Below are 14834 nucleotides of genomic sequence, written 5' to 3'. Positions count from 1 at the left end.
GCCGCAAGCTCAGCGCCGAATAGCGCCATCGATGGTAGGTGGCCCGAGGCTTGGTTGGGGGGCAGGCATTGGGAAGGTCCGCTGGGGTTCCGAGGGATATTTTAAAAAGTTCCTTCCAAGGTTTCCAAAGTTATTTAAAAGTTTCTCCAAAGGTTTCCAAGTTGTTTAAAAGTTTAAAAGTATTTCCAAATTGTTTAAAAAGTTATTCAGGTTGATTAAGATTTTAAAAAATCGATTAAGAGTTGATTAAAAGTTGATTAAAAAGTCCGAAAATGTCAATCAGTAGTAGGTTATAAAAGTTTTCCCAAATTGTTTAAAAGTTTAAAAGTTGATTAAAAGTTTAAAAATTGATTGAAAGTTGATTAACGGTTTAAGATGTAAGTCAGTGTTGGAAATCCCGGCCCCCCGAAGAAATTACGGCAGCTTGGTACCTTCGGCCGATTCAACGCCGGTCCCGGTGTCCCTTCGGCCGGTTCGATGCCGGTCCTGGAGTCCCTTCGGCCGTTCGATGCCAGTCCCGGTGTCCCTTCGGCCGGTTGAATGCCGGTCCTGGAGTCCCTTCGGCCGGTTGAATGCCGTCCCCGGTGTCCCTTCGGCTGATTCGATGCCAGTCCCGGTGTCCCTTCGGCCAGTTGAACGCCGGTCCCGGTGTCCCTTCGGCTGGTTGAACGCCGGACCAGGAGTCCCTTCGGCTGGTTGAATGCCGTCCCCGGTGTCCCTTCGGCCGTTCGATGTCAGTCCCGGTGTCCCTTCGGCCAGTTGAACGCCGGTCCCGGTGTCCCTTCGGCCGTTCGATGGCGGTCCCGGAGTCCCTTCGGCCGTTCGATGTCAGTCCCGGTGTCCCTTCGGCCAGTTGAACGCCGGTCCCGGAGTCCCTTCGGCTGGTTCGACGCTGGTCCCTTCGGCCGGTTCATCCACCAGGCACACAACCACCTGCCACATCGTGGATCCCTGAACCCAACTGGCTGGGGTTTTATTGAGTCTTGGGAACATCACAATACTGGCTAAGCCACACCCAACTCAACAGCTCTACAACTATTTTAGAGTAACATAACATCAAGCGCCCCCCCTTTGGCAAGGGCACCAGAACCGACAAATTTTAAATAAAACTTTTACAATAACTTACATCAAATTAGAATTTGGTTGCCGGAGGTGATGATGCACTCCAGTCCCTCCGGTGCCCACCTCTCGCGGAAGGCCGCGAGCGTACCGGTGGACACCGCGTGCTCCATCTCCAGGGACACCCTGGCTCGGATGTAACCGTGAAAGAGAGGCAGGCAGTCGGGCTGAACGACCTGTGAGCGAGACCACAAGGTGCATACATTACACGTGGTGTGGGACGGATTTCAAAACACGAGAATATAATCTCAATCACAAATACTTTTTTTGTGTTCTTGCATCCTCAGAGCTGCCTCCGCCGCCGATTCCTCCGCCCGCCATTAAATCGCCCTCCTTCCAGGCAAAGAGCCACGTGGAGGCCTGGCCGCCCTTGGTGCCAAGACCGCACGCGGCAGAGGCCAAGGCGGAGCGAGCCGGGGACAGGAGGAACGCCGGCCACCGAGGGAGGGACGGCCTGGAGCCCCGCTACCTCCCGGAGGGCCGCACGAACCCAGCCGAGTGCCGGGAACTCCGGGAACACTGGCAGCACGAGATCCACGGTGCCAAGCAGCGTCTGAACAAGGCTGGCAAGAGGGAGAGCTCCCAGGCAAAGCCTCGCCCTCACCAAGGTAAGACGGCGGGAAATGGGCGCTCTCCGTGCCGGGGAGGGTTTGACAACGGTTCCTATTCACAGAAAAACCAGAAAGAACCTGCATTTCTATAGCGCCCCTCACCACCTCAACACGTCCCAAAGCACTTTTACAGCCAATGAAGCACTTTTTGGAGCGTAGTCACCGTTGCAATGTAGGGAAAGGGTGTCGATTAATCAGGGGGCCGGGTAGGAAGAGGTAATTAGAGTTAGTTACAGACTGTTACATGGAATGACATGGAGTGTACGGCACAGAAAAGGCCATTGGGCCCCACCGCTCCATGCCGGTGTTTATGCTCCACACCAGCCCCCTCCCACCCCTCTTCATCTCACCCCATCACCATATCCTTCTATTCCTTTCTCCCTCATGTGTTTATCCAGCTTCCCCTTAAACGCGTCTATGCTATTTGCAAGGAACGGTTGGTAGCATGGTGCTTATGTTACTTGGCTCGCATTCCCGAAGCCTAAACGAATGATTCAGAGACATGAGTTCAAATCCCACCACGGTAGCTGGGGAATTTAAATTCAGTTAATTAAATAAACCTGGAATAAAAAGCCAGTGTCAGTAATGGTGACCATGAAACTACCAGATTATTGTAAATTCCCATCTGGTTTAAATCTGCCATCCTTACCCGGTCTGGGCCTAGATGTAATTCCAGACCCACAGCGATGTGGTTGACTCTTAACTGCCCTCTGAAATGGCCCTAGTGAGACTCTCAGCTGCTCCTTGAAGCAATAATAACAATAAAACTGGATGGGCATTCTGGCATCGACCTAGACACGACTGCCTAGAAAGACAAGGGCAGCAGGCGCATGGGTAACACCACCCCCTCCACGTTCCCCTCCCAGTCACACACCATCCTGACTTGGAAATATATCGGCCGTTCCTTCATTGTCGCTGGGTCACAATCCTGGAACTCCCTCCCTCACAGCACTGTGGGAGCACCTTCACCACACGGACTGCAGCGGTCCAAGAATGTGGCTCACCACCACCTTCTCAAGGGGCAATTAGGGATGGGCAATAAATGCTGGCCTTGCCAGCGACGCACACATCCCTGGAATGAATTTAAAAAAAGCAAATAATATCTTCTCCCTGTGGTAACAAGTTTTACATTCTCACCACTCTCTGGGTAAAGATGTTCCTGCTGAATTCCCTGTTGGATTTATTACTGACTGTCTTATATTGTTGGCCGCTAGTTTTAGTCTCCCCCGACAAGTGGAAACATCGGCGGGGGGGGGGGGGAAATTGGGTGCATTAGCGCCTGCTGTTTGCGCTGACGGGGTGCAAAGGACTTTGCGACCAGGCGAGGCACCGCTAACGACTCCCGCCAGCGGCGGTGCGCCCCGATCTCCTGCACCCACGGATCACAATGTCATCGCCGCGCGCATCGCCCCGCTAGCGACCCGGCCCAGAAACTGGGTTTCGGCCCCGCTGCAGCGGCAGCGAGCGGGCGATAGCTTCAGGGGACGGGTACCCACTGACCAGCCGTTACTGGGGCGAAAGTTAAAGGGGGAGGTGGTGGGTTGCTGCTGAAAGAAAACTCCCGCTTCGCTTCCCGCCCCAAGCGCCGCTTCGGTTGAGCGGCCGGTGCCGCGATCGCTCAGCCCAGCTCCCGCTGGTCAAGGGGCCGGTGCCGCGGTTGCTCAGCCCAGCTCCCGCTGGTCAAGGGGCCGGTGCCGCGATCGCTCAGCCCAGCTCCCGCTGGTCAAGGGGCCGGTGCCGCGGTCGCTCAGCCCAGCTCCCGCTGGTCAAGGGGCCGGTGCCGTGATCGCTAAGCCCAGCTCCCGCTGGTCAAGGGGCCGGTGCCACGGTCGCTCAGCCCAGCCCCCGGTGGTCAAGGGGCCGGTGCCGTGATCGCTCAGCCCAGCCCCCGGTGGTCAAGGGGCCGGTGCCGTGATCGCTCAGCCCAGCTCCCGCTGGTCAAGGGGTCGGTGCCGCGGTCGCTCAGCCCAGCCCCCGGTGGTCAAGGGGCCGGTGCCGCGATCGCTCAGCCCAGCCCCCGGTGGTCAAGGGGCCGGTGCCGTGATCGCTAAGCCCAGCCCCCGGTGGTCAAGGGACCGGTGCCGCGATCGCTCAGCCCAGCCCCCGGTGGTCAAGGGGCCGGTGCCGTGATCGCTAAGCCCAGCTCCCGGTGGTCAACGGGCCTGTGCCGTGATCGCTCAGCCCAGCCCCCGGTGGTCAAGGGGCCGGTGCCGTGATCGCTCAGCCCAGCCCCCGGTGGTCAAGGGGCCGGTGCCGTGATCGCTCAGCCCAGCTCCCGGTGGTCAACGGGCCTGTGCCGTGATCGCTCAGCGCAGCCTCCGCTGGTCAAGGGGCCGGTGCCGTGATCGCTCAGCCCAGCTCCCGGTGGTCAAGGGGCCTGTGCTGTGATCGCTCAGCCCAGCTCCCGCTGGTCAAGGGGCCTGTGCTGTAATCGCTCAGCCCAGTCCCCGCTGGTCAAGGGACCTGTGCTGTGATCGCTCAGCCCAGCCCCCGCTGGTCAAGGGGCCTGTGCTGTGATCGCTCAGCCCAGCTCCCGCTGGTCAAGGGGCCTGTGCCGTGATCGCTCAGCCCAGCCCCCGCTGGTCAAGGGACCTGTGCCGCGATCGCTCAGCCCAGCTCCCGCTGGTCAAGGGACCTGTGCTGTGATCGCTCAGCCCAGCCCCCGGTGGTCAAGGGGCCTGTGCTGTGATCGCTCAGCCCAGCCCCCGGTGGTCAAGGGGTCTGTGCTGTGATCGCTCAGCCCAGCTCCCGCTGGTCAAGGGACCGGTGCCGCGATCGCTCAGCCCAGCCCCGGCGGTCCAGGTGAGTGAGTTTCCAATATGCAGAGTATGCCAGCTTGGGCCCTTCCCTTCAATTCAGGGACGAGTCCCCCATACGGGGAAGCGGCTGAGCTTTATTTATTTAGCGTTCCACTTCCTTTTTATCCCCCAATTTATCGCGAGGGGTGACCCCTACCGAATCTTAAAGACCTCTTTCTGGTTACCCCTGAACCTTCCCTCTTGGGACAAATGGGCAGTTTCTATACTGCAGGGTCTCTAGCCAGATCAACGAAGCCACAATGTTCCTGACACGGAGCCACGTGGATTAGGAAGGTCCTAGTTCTAGTCCATGCTCTTACGGTGGACATCATAGTTTCTTTCGCATCAGACGTTGAACCGAGGCCCTCCGTCGGCCCTGAGGTGGGTGGAAAAGATCCCTTGGGCACTATTTCAATGAGCTGGCCTCCCTGGTGCCCCACACAATATGTAGCCCTGTATTTGCAACACAAAAACAGACTACATGGTCATGATCATATTGCTCCCTATCTCTGTAATCCAGCCCTCCAACCCTCCGATCTCTGCGCTCCTCCAGTTATGGCCTCTTGCGCGTCCTTGATTATAATTTCTCCATTATTGGCGGCCGGGCCCCAAGCTCTGGAACTCCCTCCCTAAACCTCTCCGCCTCTCTTTCCTTCTGTAAGATGCTCCTTACCTCTTTGACCAACTTTTTGGTCATCTGCCCTAATCTCTCTTTATGTGGCTCAGTGTCCCGATTTTTTTTGATATCGCTCCTGTGGAATGCCTTTGGAACTTTTTACTATGTTAAAGGGCTATATAAATGCAAGTTGTTGTTGTTGCTATTTGTGGGAGCTTGCGGTGTGAAAGTTGGCTGTTGCCTTTCCATACATTACAACAGTGACCACACTTCAAAAGAACTTCATTGGCTGTAAAGTGTTTTGGGACACTCTAAGGTCATGAAAAGCGCTGGAGTTATGCAAGTTCTTTCTATCTCGATTACTTTCTTGGTACTGAGTCTAAAATAACCAGATTTATCGACTTCAGATTCCGAAGTTGCCCCGGTGGGATTTGAACTCACAACCTCTAGGTTGCTCGGTGACCAGCCTCCGTATAACCTGCGGGTTACGTCAAGGAGTGCAGATTGGATGAGGGCAGGAGCTGGGCTCGCTGCCGTGGCCCCCTCCTGTGATTGAACAGCCTCCTGACCCGCAGGTGGGTAATACCCCTCACCACCCTGCGGATACCAGGTGGGGCTCGGGCAGTTAAAATACTATTCCCCGCTCAGCTGCAATTTTAGCGCACCTGGGGGATTAAATTGTCTTGCGCCCAGATTGGGGGCGGTACTTCCTGCTCGGGGCGGTACTTCCTGTGCAGGGCGGTTCTTCCTGCTTGGGGCAGTACTTCCTGCTCGGGGCGGTACTTCCTGCTCGGGGTGGTACTTCCTGCTCGGGGCGGTACTTCCTGCTCGCGGTGGTACTTCCTGCTCGGGGTGGTACTTCCTGTGCAGGGCAGTACTTCCTGCTTGGGGCGGTACTTCCTGCTCAGGGCGGTACTTCCTGCTCGGGGCAGTACTTCCTGCTCGGGGTGGTACTTCCTGCTTGGGGCGGTACTTCCTGTGCCCGGTGGGTAAGTCCCGCCCCGGTCGCTGAATTGGCCGTACCGCCCCTCAGAGGAAGTGGAGTGCAATCGCGCACGCTCCACTTCCTGTCGGGGCGGATCCAGCAGTGCTAATGGGGTGCGATCGGCAGCGCTACGCCAATGCTCCACGTAGCACTGATGCGTTTTAACGCCTTAGCTCTTCACTTAAAAAGGAGGGCCGTTGCGCACTCTGCAAGGCCTCTGATGACCTTCACTCGGCCACCAGGGCAGCGGGGTGCCGGGACCGCAGTCCATCACCCAAAAACGGAGTGCCGGGCTGCACAATGGCAGGCCCCGACCACGCTAGGGCGCAAGTAATAGAGCCGACCGGAGATTTGGCAAAACCGCCAAGATGGCGGCGCGGGGCGCCAGCAACCGCCCCTTTAACTTCCGCCCCGCGAGCGGATGTCGGCCCGGTTCGTGACCCACGAGGCTGGCGCTGACACTCGCTCACGGGTCACGGGACAATATCCGCCGCGGGGCAAGAAGGGGTGGACTCGCGGCACTAAGGGGTCATCGGCGGTTTAGCACCGGCCCGGGGTGCTACCTGCGGGGCACAGTGCTGCCATGACAGCATCTCCGCTAACACCGCCCCCCCCCCTGATGGGGAACAGTGCATCGCACCCCATTTACGCCCCCCCCCCGGAGGAGCGAACAGGCGGCACAAGGAAAGACAACCAGGTAGGAAAATAATCCTAGGGACGTTAGAAGAAATTGTGAGATCTCTCGCTTCCAGTACTGTCATGGATAAGTTACGGAAATATTAGTGATTGGAGAAAAAGAGGTGCTTGGCTGGAAGTTAAGAATCATCCAATTTGGCTCAAAGACTGTGTTCATTTCCTATTGGCTGTGGGTTGGACATGTCAGGCAACCAATGGCGGGACGGTGGGGCAGGGCAGTTGGAGGTGATAGGTCATGTGATTCAACCTCCTGTTTGTGGGAGCTTGCTGTGCGAAAATTAGCTGTTGTGTTTCCCTATATTACAAACATTGACTAAACTTCAAAAGTAGTTTATTGGCTGTAACATGCTTTGGGACATTCTGAAGTCATGAAAGGCGCTGCAGGAGCGCAAGTTCTCGTTCTATATCAGTTTTAATGGTCATTTTCTTGGCGTCAATCCGTCAATGACCAGATTTATCGATTTCAGAGTCAAACCAGAAATCGCTACCCTGCATCAGGTGGGAGCCTCATGTGTCTATGCTAATCGGGGTCCAATTAGGTCAATAGGACCCTGGCGCCATTTCAACCCGAAAGCAGGCATGTTGCCAGCAGAGTCCAATCCAACGGCTTAAACCTGGGCAATCGGCCGAAGAGGCCCTTCCAGGTAAGTTTGAACCTGTCCTTTGTGGGGCCAAGAGGTGCAGGAGTGCTCCCCTGGGCCTTACAAGTGTAGGTCACTGCTGCCCAGACTCTCTCCCCGCCCGCCCGCCCGCTGATCACCCCGGAACCCCCCTTTACCCCCGGCTTTCCCCCCCCCCCCCTCCCAGTCCCCGCGCCCACCTTGGTTTGGAGGACAACCACGTTTCTGCCGCTTCCCCATGGATTCACGGACCATCAGGTCGGGCACTCGGCCAGTTTAATGTCGCTGAGGCTTGGCCATTCGCTCGGCCGGTTCCCTGCCCCCGGGGGGAGGTCAGAGGTCACAACCCCAGGTCGCCACATGAAGATCGTCCGGGTGATCAAAGAGCTGAGGAGGGAGAAACAAGGAGGGAGAAAGATTAGTCAAGAGTCTGCCCAGATGGATGACAAGGTGGATGCAGAGAGGATGTTTCCACTGATGGAGTAGACTAGATCTAGGGGGCATAATCTTAGAATAAGGGGCCGCCCATTTAAAACTGGGATGAGGAGGAATTTCTTCTCTGAGGGTTGTAAGTCTGCGGAACTCACTGCCTCAGAGAGCTGTGGAGGCTGGGACATTGAATAAATTTAAGACAGAGATAGACAGTTTCTTAACCGATAAGGGGTTATGGGGAGCGGGCAGGAAAGTGGAGCTGAGTCCATGATCGGTTCAGCCATGATCTTATTGAATGGCGGAGCAGGCTCGAGGGGCCACATCGCTTCTATTTCTTATGCTCTTATGGATCTCCTCCACCCACAACTCTCTTATCCCGTGTGTCGTGCAGGTACAGAGGACGTCCTTCCCTACAGCCGACCCACCTTCCCCTGCGCGCAGAACCCCAGGGAGCCGAGCTCTTCCAGCTCCATGTCGTCGAGAGGGTCCGGAGGCCGGCGGAGAGGTGAACCGGCCATGCCGGGGAGCAGCACAGGGGCATCCCGCAGGAACGCACCAGAAGCCGGCCTGCAAGAAATGGGAACGTACGTGTGTGAAGAAGAAGATTTTGAGGTGAATGTCCCAGAATTGTTGGTGCATGGGAGCCGGGGGTGGGGGGGGGGGAAGCCGGGGGGTGGGGGGGCGGGGCGGGGGGGGGGGGGGCGCACGAGGGCGGGGGATGGTGTCAGAATGGCTAGTTCTTCGAACCTACACACCTAGAGTGTCGACAACGTCACAAGATGGATCCAGATGCGGAAGGCCATTTATCCCCCGATGGCTCATCCATCCACAAAGACGCGATAGTACCCCCTCAGGGAATTATTCAGCACAGAAGGAGGCCATCCGGCCCATCTTGGTTGGACCACATTTAAAGAACGATGTACAGGTTCTGGTTACCAAAGGATACAGGGGGCTCTGGAGAAAGTGCACTAAAGATTTAGAAGTATGATACCACAACGGAGAGATTGTAACTATCAGGAAAGGTTGAACAGGCCGGAGCTTTTTTCTCTAGAAAAGAGAATGCTGAGGGGTGACCTGATGGAGGTCTTTAACATTATGAATGGGTTCGATGGGGCAGATGTAGAGAAGATGTTTCCACTTGTGGGGGAGAATATAAGACAGTCACTGATAAATCCAATGGGGCATTCAGGAGAAACTTCTTTACCCAGAGAGCGGTGAGAATGTGGAACTCGCTCCCGCAGGGAGGGGTTGAGGCAAATAGTATCGATGCATTTAAGGAGAAGCTGGATAAACACATGAGGGAGAAGGGAATAGAAGGATATGGTGATGGGGTGAGACAAAGTAGTGCTGGGTGGAGGCTCGTGTGGAGCATAAACACCAGCACGAAGCGGTTTCTGTGCTGTACATTCTTTGTAATTCTCAGTAGATTCAATGTCGGACGTTAGCGAACCAGTTGCGTTTTTGCAACAAACGGGCTTTTTTCCGGGTAATGTTTTGCACAATCTTTGTTTAATTCATTCACGGGATGTGGGCGTCGCTGGCCGGCATTTATTGCCCATCCCCTAACTGCCCCTTGAGAAGGTGGTGGTGAGCCGCCTTCTTGAACCGCTGCAGTCCGTGTGGTGAAGGTGCTCCCACAGTGCTGTTAGGGAGGGAGTTCCAGGATTGTGACCCAGCGACGATGAAGGAACGGCCGATATATTTCCAAGTCAGGATGGTGTGTGACTTGGAGAAGAACGTGGAGGTGGGTGGTGTTCCCATGCGCCTGCTGCCCTTGTCCTTCTGGGCGGCATTTGAGTCCAGAATCTGCTAATTAAATCCACAATCCAATATTGTGACCGCTCAGCTGTTGCATCTGGGGTGAGACTGGGTGGGCGGGAATCGGAGGCAGATGGCCGACGAACAGAAAGCAGTGAAAGTTTAAAAAAAATATTTGACCCCGTTTCCCGTTTTACTTCCTATCTCCAGGACGTTGAAAGCTGAAGAATGAAGCTTATGTCAAGTGATTAACTCCGATCGGACTTTGGAGAGATCTATAACAGTTTTTGTAAAACTCTTGCTTGTGGATGTCCTTTGATGCCAGATATAATGTTTGGCGCAACGAGAGAACGTGTAAATTATAAATGTTTGCATCGTGTTAATTGACCACGTCAGTTTTTTTTTATGTTGACATTTCTATTTCTTTTTGAAGGGGGTGGGGGCGGGGGGGGGTCGGGGGTCGGGGGGTTGGGTGCAGAATCTTGGCTACTTATTGTAATTTATGGCTGGACTAATTTCGCTCAATTCCGACCAAATTTTTTTGTTTAGTTTCTTCAACGTTTCTTCGAAATGGGGCCGATTCATACTGTAAATATGTACTGGATTTTTTTTTCACACCCTGTTAGCCCTCCAAATTCCCATCGGCCCTGTTGTAAATAAGTAGCGTGTTAAACACCATGCTCCAAAGAATGGGCCTACTTGGCGAAAAGCTGAATCGTTTCTTCTTTAATAATATATATAATTTCTTTTGTCGTCATTGTAATGCACTGTTTTCATTTTTTTGTTCTTGTTTATTTCTTGGTTTCAAAAGCACAATCACAAAAAGTTTTAATTTTGAAAGAAGAACCATTCTTTAATGGTGTCTTATTAACCTCCGGCATCTTTCTGGAGAAATGAGTGTGTTGGAGGAGGAGGGAGGGAGATAGGTGGGGGCGGCGGGGGAGGGGGGGCGCGGGGGCGCGGGCAGGGGGGGGAACTGAAGTGGAGAAGTGTTCGATTTTCAACCGTTGGGAGTTAAGGAGATGCGGATTTTTTTGGGGGAGGGGGAAGGGGGAGGAGGGAAGCGAGGGAGGGAACGGGAAGATTTTATGGGGGGGTGGGGGGGGGGGGGGAGTCTGTGCGCTTGCACAGACGCAAGAGGAAAGAAGCAATTCTTTTTGTTTGAGAAGGTTGTCGAGGAGAAGACTCGAGGACTGGTCACATGCAAACAGACCGAGACTTTCCGGTCCGTGTAGGACCCAGACTTTGACCGCAGCGAGTCCGCTTAAAAAAAAATTGTCTTTGCTGTTGTGACTTGCAAAAAAACACATCTCCTGACTGACTGCCGCCCAGGATGGCGTGGGAGTAGGTAAGGAGGGAGAGGCGCAGGAACTGGGTGCTAGTTGGAAATAGGTCACTTAACGATTCAATCAACAGGGTACGGCTTTTTATTTTTGAAGGAAGGTTCAGGTTACACCTGACGCACAAGGGAAGATCAGTTTACAATCTCACGTGATTGGCAGCGTCATTGGATCGAGGTTTCTTATTGGACGTCTAGTCAACCCATTGCGTGGTTACCAAATGCAGTGTGGTGCATCGTGCGGAGGGAGCCAATGAACCGGTCCAAACTGTTTTTGGTATTTTTTATGTAAGAGATCCTTTCTGTAGTCATAAATTTACATATTCAGGATCAAATAATCCTAAACGTGTAATTTCCTTGCCACTTTATTTATTAAAAATTGTCCTCGAGATCACAAAGATGATACTTGTCGTGTCGTGTCGATTCTTTCCCCAGCCGCACCATCTATCTCGGCACTGTCCTCGTTCGTTTGAATAAAACCTTCTCTCCACAGGTTTTCATATGTGAAACGTTCTTATGGCTTCTATGGAGGGAACAGGAGGAGGCCATTCAGCCCCTCGAGCCTGTTACACAGGAACAGGAGGCGACCTATTCAGCCCCTCGAGTGTGTTACACAGGAACAGGAGGGGGCCATTCAGCCCCTCGAGCCTGTTACACAGGAGTAGGAGGAGGCCATTCAGCCCCTCGAGCCTGTTACACAGGAACAGGAGGGGGCCATTCAGCCCCTCGAGCCTGTTACACAGGAACAGGAGGGGGCCATTCAGCCCCTCGAGCCTGTTACACAGGAACAGGAGGAGGCCATTCATCCCCTCGAGCCTGTTACACAGGAACAGGAGGGGGCCATTCAGCCCCTCGAGCCTGTTACACAGGAACAGGAGGAGGCCATTCAGCCCCTCGAGTGTGTTACACAGGAACAGGAGGAGGCCATTCAGCCTCTCAAGCCTGTTACACAGGAACAGGAGGAGGCCCATTCAGCCCCTCGAGCCTGTTACACAGGAACAGGAGGAGGCCCATTCAGCCCCTCGAGCCTGTTACACAGGAACAGGAGGAGGCCCATTCAGCCCCTCGAGCCTGTTACACAGGAACAGGAAGAGGCCCATTCAGCCCCTCGAGCCTGTTACACAGGAACAGGAGGGGGCCCATTCAGCGCCTCGAGCCTGTTACACAGGAACAGGAGGAGGCCCATTCAGCCCCTCGAGCCTGTTACACAGGAACAGGAGGAGGCTATTCAGCCCCTCGAGCTTGTTACACAGGAACAGGAGGAGGCCATTCAGCCCCTCAAGCCTGTTCCACCATTCAATTAGATCAGGGATGATCTGTATCTTAAACTCTACCCGCCTTCGTTCCATGACCCTTAATGCCCTTTGCCCAATATAAATCTATCCATCTTAAATTTTCAATTGAACCCCAGCCTCTTAGGGAGAGAGTTCCCGATTCCCACGGCCCTTTGTGTGAAGAAGTGCTTCCTGACATCACCCCTGAACGGCCTGGCTCTCATTTTAAGGTGACGCCCCCTTGTTCTGGGCTCCCCGCCCCCCCCCCACCGGAGGGAATAGTTTCTCTCTCACTCTACCTTATCAACTCTTTTAATAAACACCTCAATTAAATCATCCCTTAACCTCCTATACTCAGGGGGATACAAGCCTTGTCTGTGCAACCTGTCCTCATAATCATACAGTGATACAGCACAGAAGGAGGCCATTCGGCCCATCGAGCCTGTGACAGCTCTTTGAAAGATCGATCCAATTAATCCCACTCCCCCTGCTCTTTCCCCGTAGCCCTGCACATTTTTCATTTTCAAATATTTATCCAATTCCCTTTTGAAAGTTACTATTGAATCTACTCCCTCTGCCCTTTCAGGCAGTGTGTTCCAGATCATAACAGCAAAAAGATATCTCATCAAGTTCCTCTGGTTCTTTTGCCAATCACCTTAAATCCATGTCCTCTGGTGACTGACCCTCCTGCCACTGGAAACAATTTCTCCTTATTTACTCGAACAAAACACTTCAGAATTTTGAACACCGTTATTAAATCTCCCCTTACTCTCTTCTCTGCTCTAAGGAGAAAAACCCCAGCTTCTCCAGTCTATCCACGTAACTGAATTCCCGCATTCCTGGAACCATTCCAGTCAATCGCCTCTGCACTCTCTCTGAGGCCTTCACATCCTTGTCTGCCCAGAATTGGACACAATACTCCAGTTGAGACCCAACCAGAGATTTATGAACCCTTTTGGCCCCATTGTTGACGATGGACGACTGTTGGGGGCTGGTTCCTCTCTTGAGAGTCAGTAATGTGGTAAGAACATAAGAATTAGGAGCAGGAGTCAGCCATATGGCCCCTCGAGCCTGTTCCACCATGTAATAAGATCACGGATGAATTGGACAGGTTAGGTGAGTGGGCAAATGCATGGCAGATGCAGTATAATGTGGATAAATGTGAGGTTATCCACTTTGGTGGCAAAAACACAAAGGCAGAATATTATCTGAATGGCGGCAGATTAAGAAAAGGGGAGCTACAAGACCTAGGTGTCATGGTACATCAGTCATTGAAAGTTGGCATGCAGGTACAGCAGGTGGCGAAGAAGGCAAATGGTATGTTGGCCTTCATAGCTAGGGGATTTGAGTATAGGAGCAGGGAGGTCTTACTGCAGTTGTACAAGGCCTCACCTGGAATATTGTGTTCAGTTTTAGTCTCCTAACCTTAGGAAGGACGTTCTTGCTATTGAGGGAGTGCAGCGAAGGATCACCAGACTGATTTCAGGGATAGCTGGACTGTCATATGAGGAGAGACTGGATCAACTGGGCCTTTATTCACTGGAGTTTAGAAGGATGAGAGGGGATCTCATAGAAACGTATAAGATTCTGACGGGACTGGACAGGTTAGATGCGGGAAGAATGTTCCCGATGTTGGGGAAGTCCAGAACCAGGGGACATAGTCTTAGGATAAGGGGTAGGCCATTTATGACTGAGATGAGGACTTCTTCACTCAGAGAATTGTTGATGCCAGTTCATTGGATATATTCAAGAGAGAGTTTGATATGGCCCTTACGGCTAAAGAGATCAAGGGGTATGGAGAGAAAGTGGGAAAGGGGTACTGAGGTGAATGATCAGCCATGATCTTATTGAATGGTGGTGCAGGCTCGAAGGGCCAAATGGCCTACTCCTGCACCTATTTTCTATGTTTCTATGATCTTCGACCTCAACTCTATTTTCCCGCCTGATCCCCATATCCCTTCATCCCCCGAGACTCCAAAAATCTATCGATCTCAGCCTTGAATAGACACACTAACTGAGCATCCACAGCCCTCTGGGAAAGAGAATTCCAAAGATTCACAACTCTATGAGTGAAGAAATTCCTCTTCATCTCAGTCCTAAATGGTCAACCCCCTATCCTGAGACATCCATCATCATAAGCAGTCCCTCGAAATCGAGGAAGACTTGCTTCCACTCTAAAAGTGAGTTCTCAGGTGACTGAACAGTCCAATACGGGAATTACAGTCTCTGTCACAAGTGGGACAGACAGTGGTTGAAGGAAAGGGTGGGTGGGGAGTCTGGTTTGCCACACGCTCCTTCCGCTGCCTGCGCTTGATTTCTGCATGCTCTCGGCGACGAGACCCGAGGTGCTCAGCGTCCTCCCGGATGTTCTTCCTCCACTTAGGGCGGTCTTTGGCCAAGGACTCCCAGGTGTCGGTGGGGATGTTGCATTTTATCAGGGAGGGTATGCCCTGCCCTCCCCACCCCCTTAGTTCTAGTCATGTTGCGGTGATCCAAGATTTAAAACCCACTCTGTTCCGGCTTAGCTGATCTCGAAAGCGGTGGAGAGAGGCAGCACTGCACAGTTGGCCACCTACGGTAGAGAAA

General features: G+C 53.5%; 1 protein-coding gene across 1 annotated transcript in view; it reads left to right on the top strand.

The window, feature by feature from the left end:
* Nucleotides 1–10042, top strand: part of robo1 (roundabout, axon guidance receptor, homolog 1 (Drosophila)) — an 809035-nt gene extending 798993 nt beyond the window's left edge. The window contains exons 27-29 of the mRNA XM_070892873.1: nt 1407–1727; nt 8269–8489; nt 9846–10042. Coding sequence (XP_070748974.1) covers nt 1407–1727; nt 8269–8489; nt 9846–9860 — 557 coding nt within the window. The 3' untranslated portion in view covers nt 9861–10042. The remainder of the gene's footprint in view (nt 1–1406; nt 1728–8268; nt 8490–9845) is intronic.
* The last annotated feature ends 4792 nt before the right edge of the window (nt 10043–14834 follow it).

Source organism: Pristiophorus japonicus, chromosome 11, assembly GCF_044704955.1.
Source record: "Pristiophorus japonicus isolate sPriJap1 chromosome 11, sPriJap1.hap1, whole genome shotgun sequence".
In the NCBI taxonomy this organism is placed as follows: domain Eukaryota; kingdom Metazoa; phylum Chordata; class Chondrichthyes; family Pristiophoridae; genus Pristiophorus; species Pristiophorus japonicus.
This window is presented reverse-complemented; position numbering and strand designations above follow the sequence as displayed.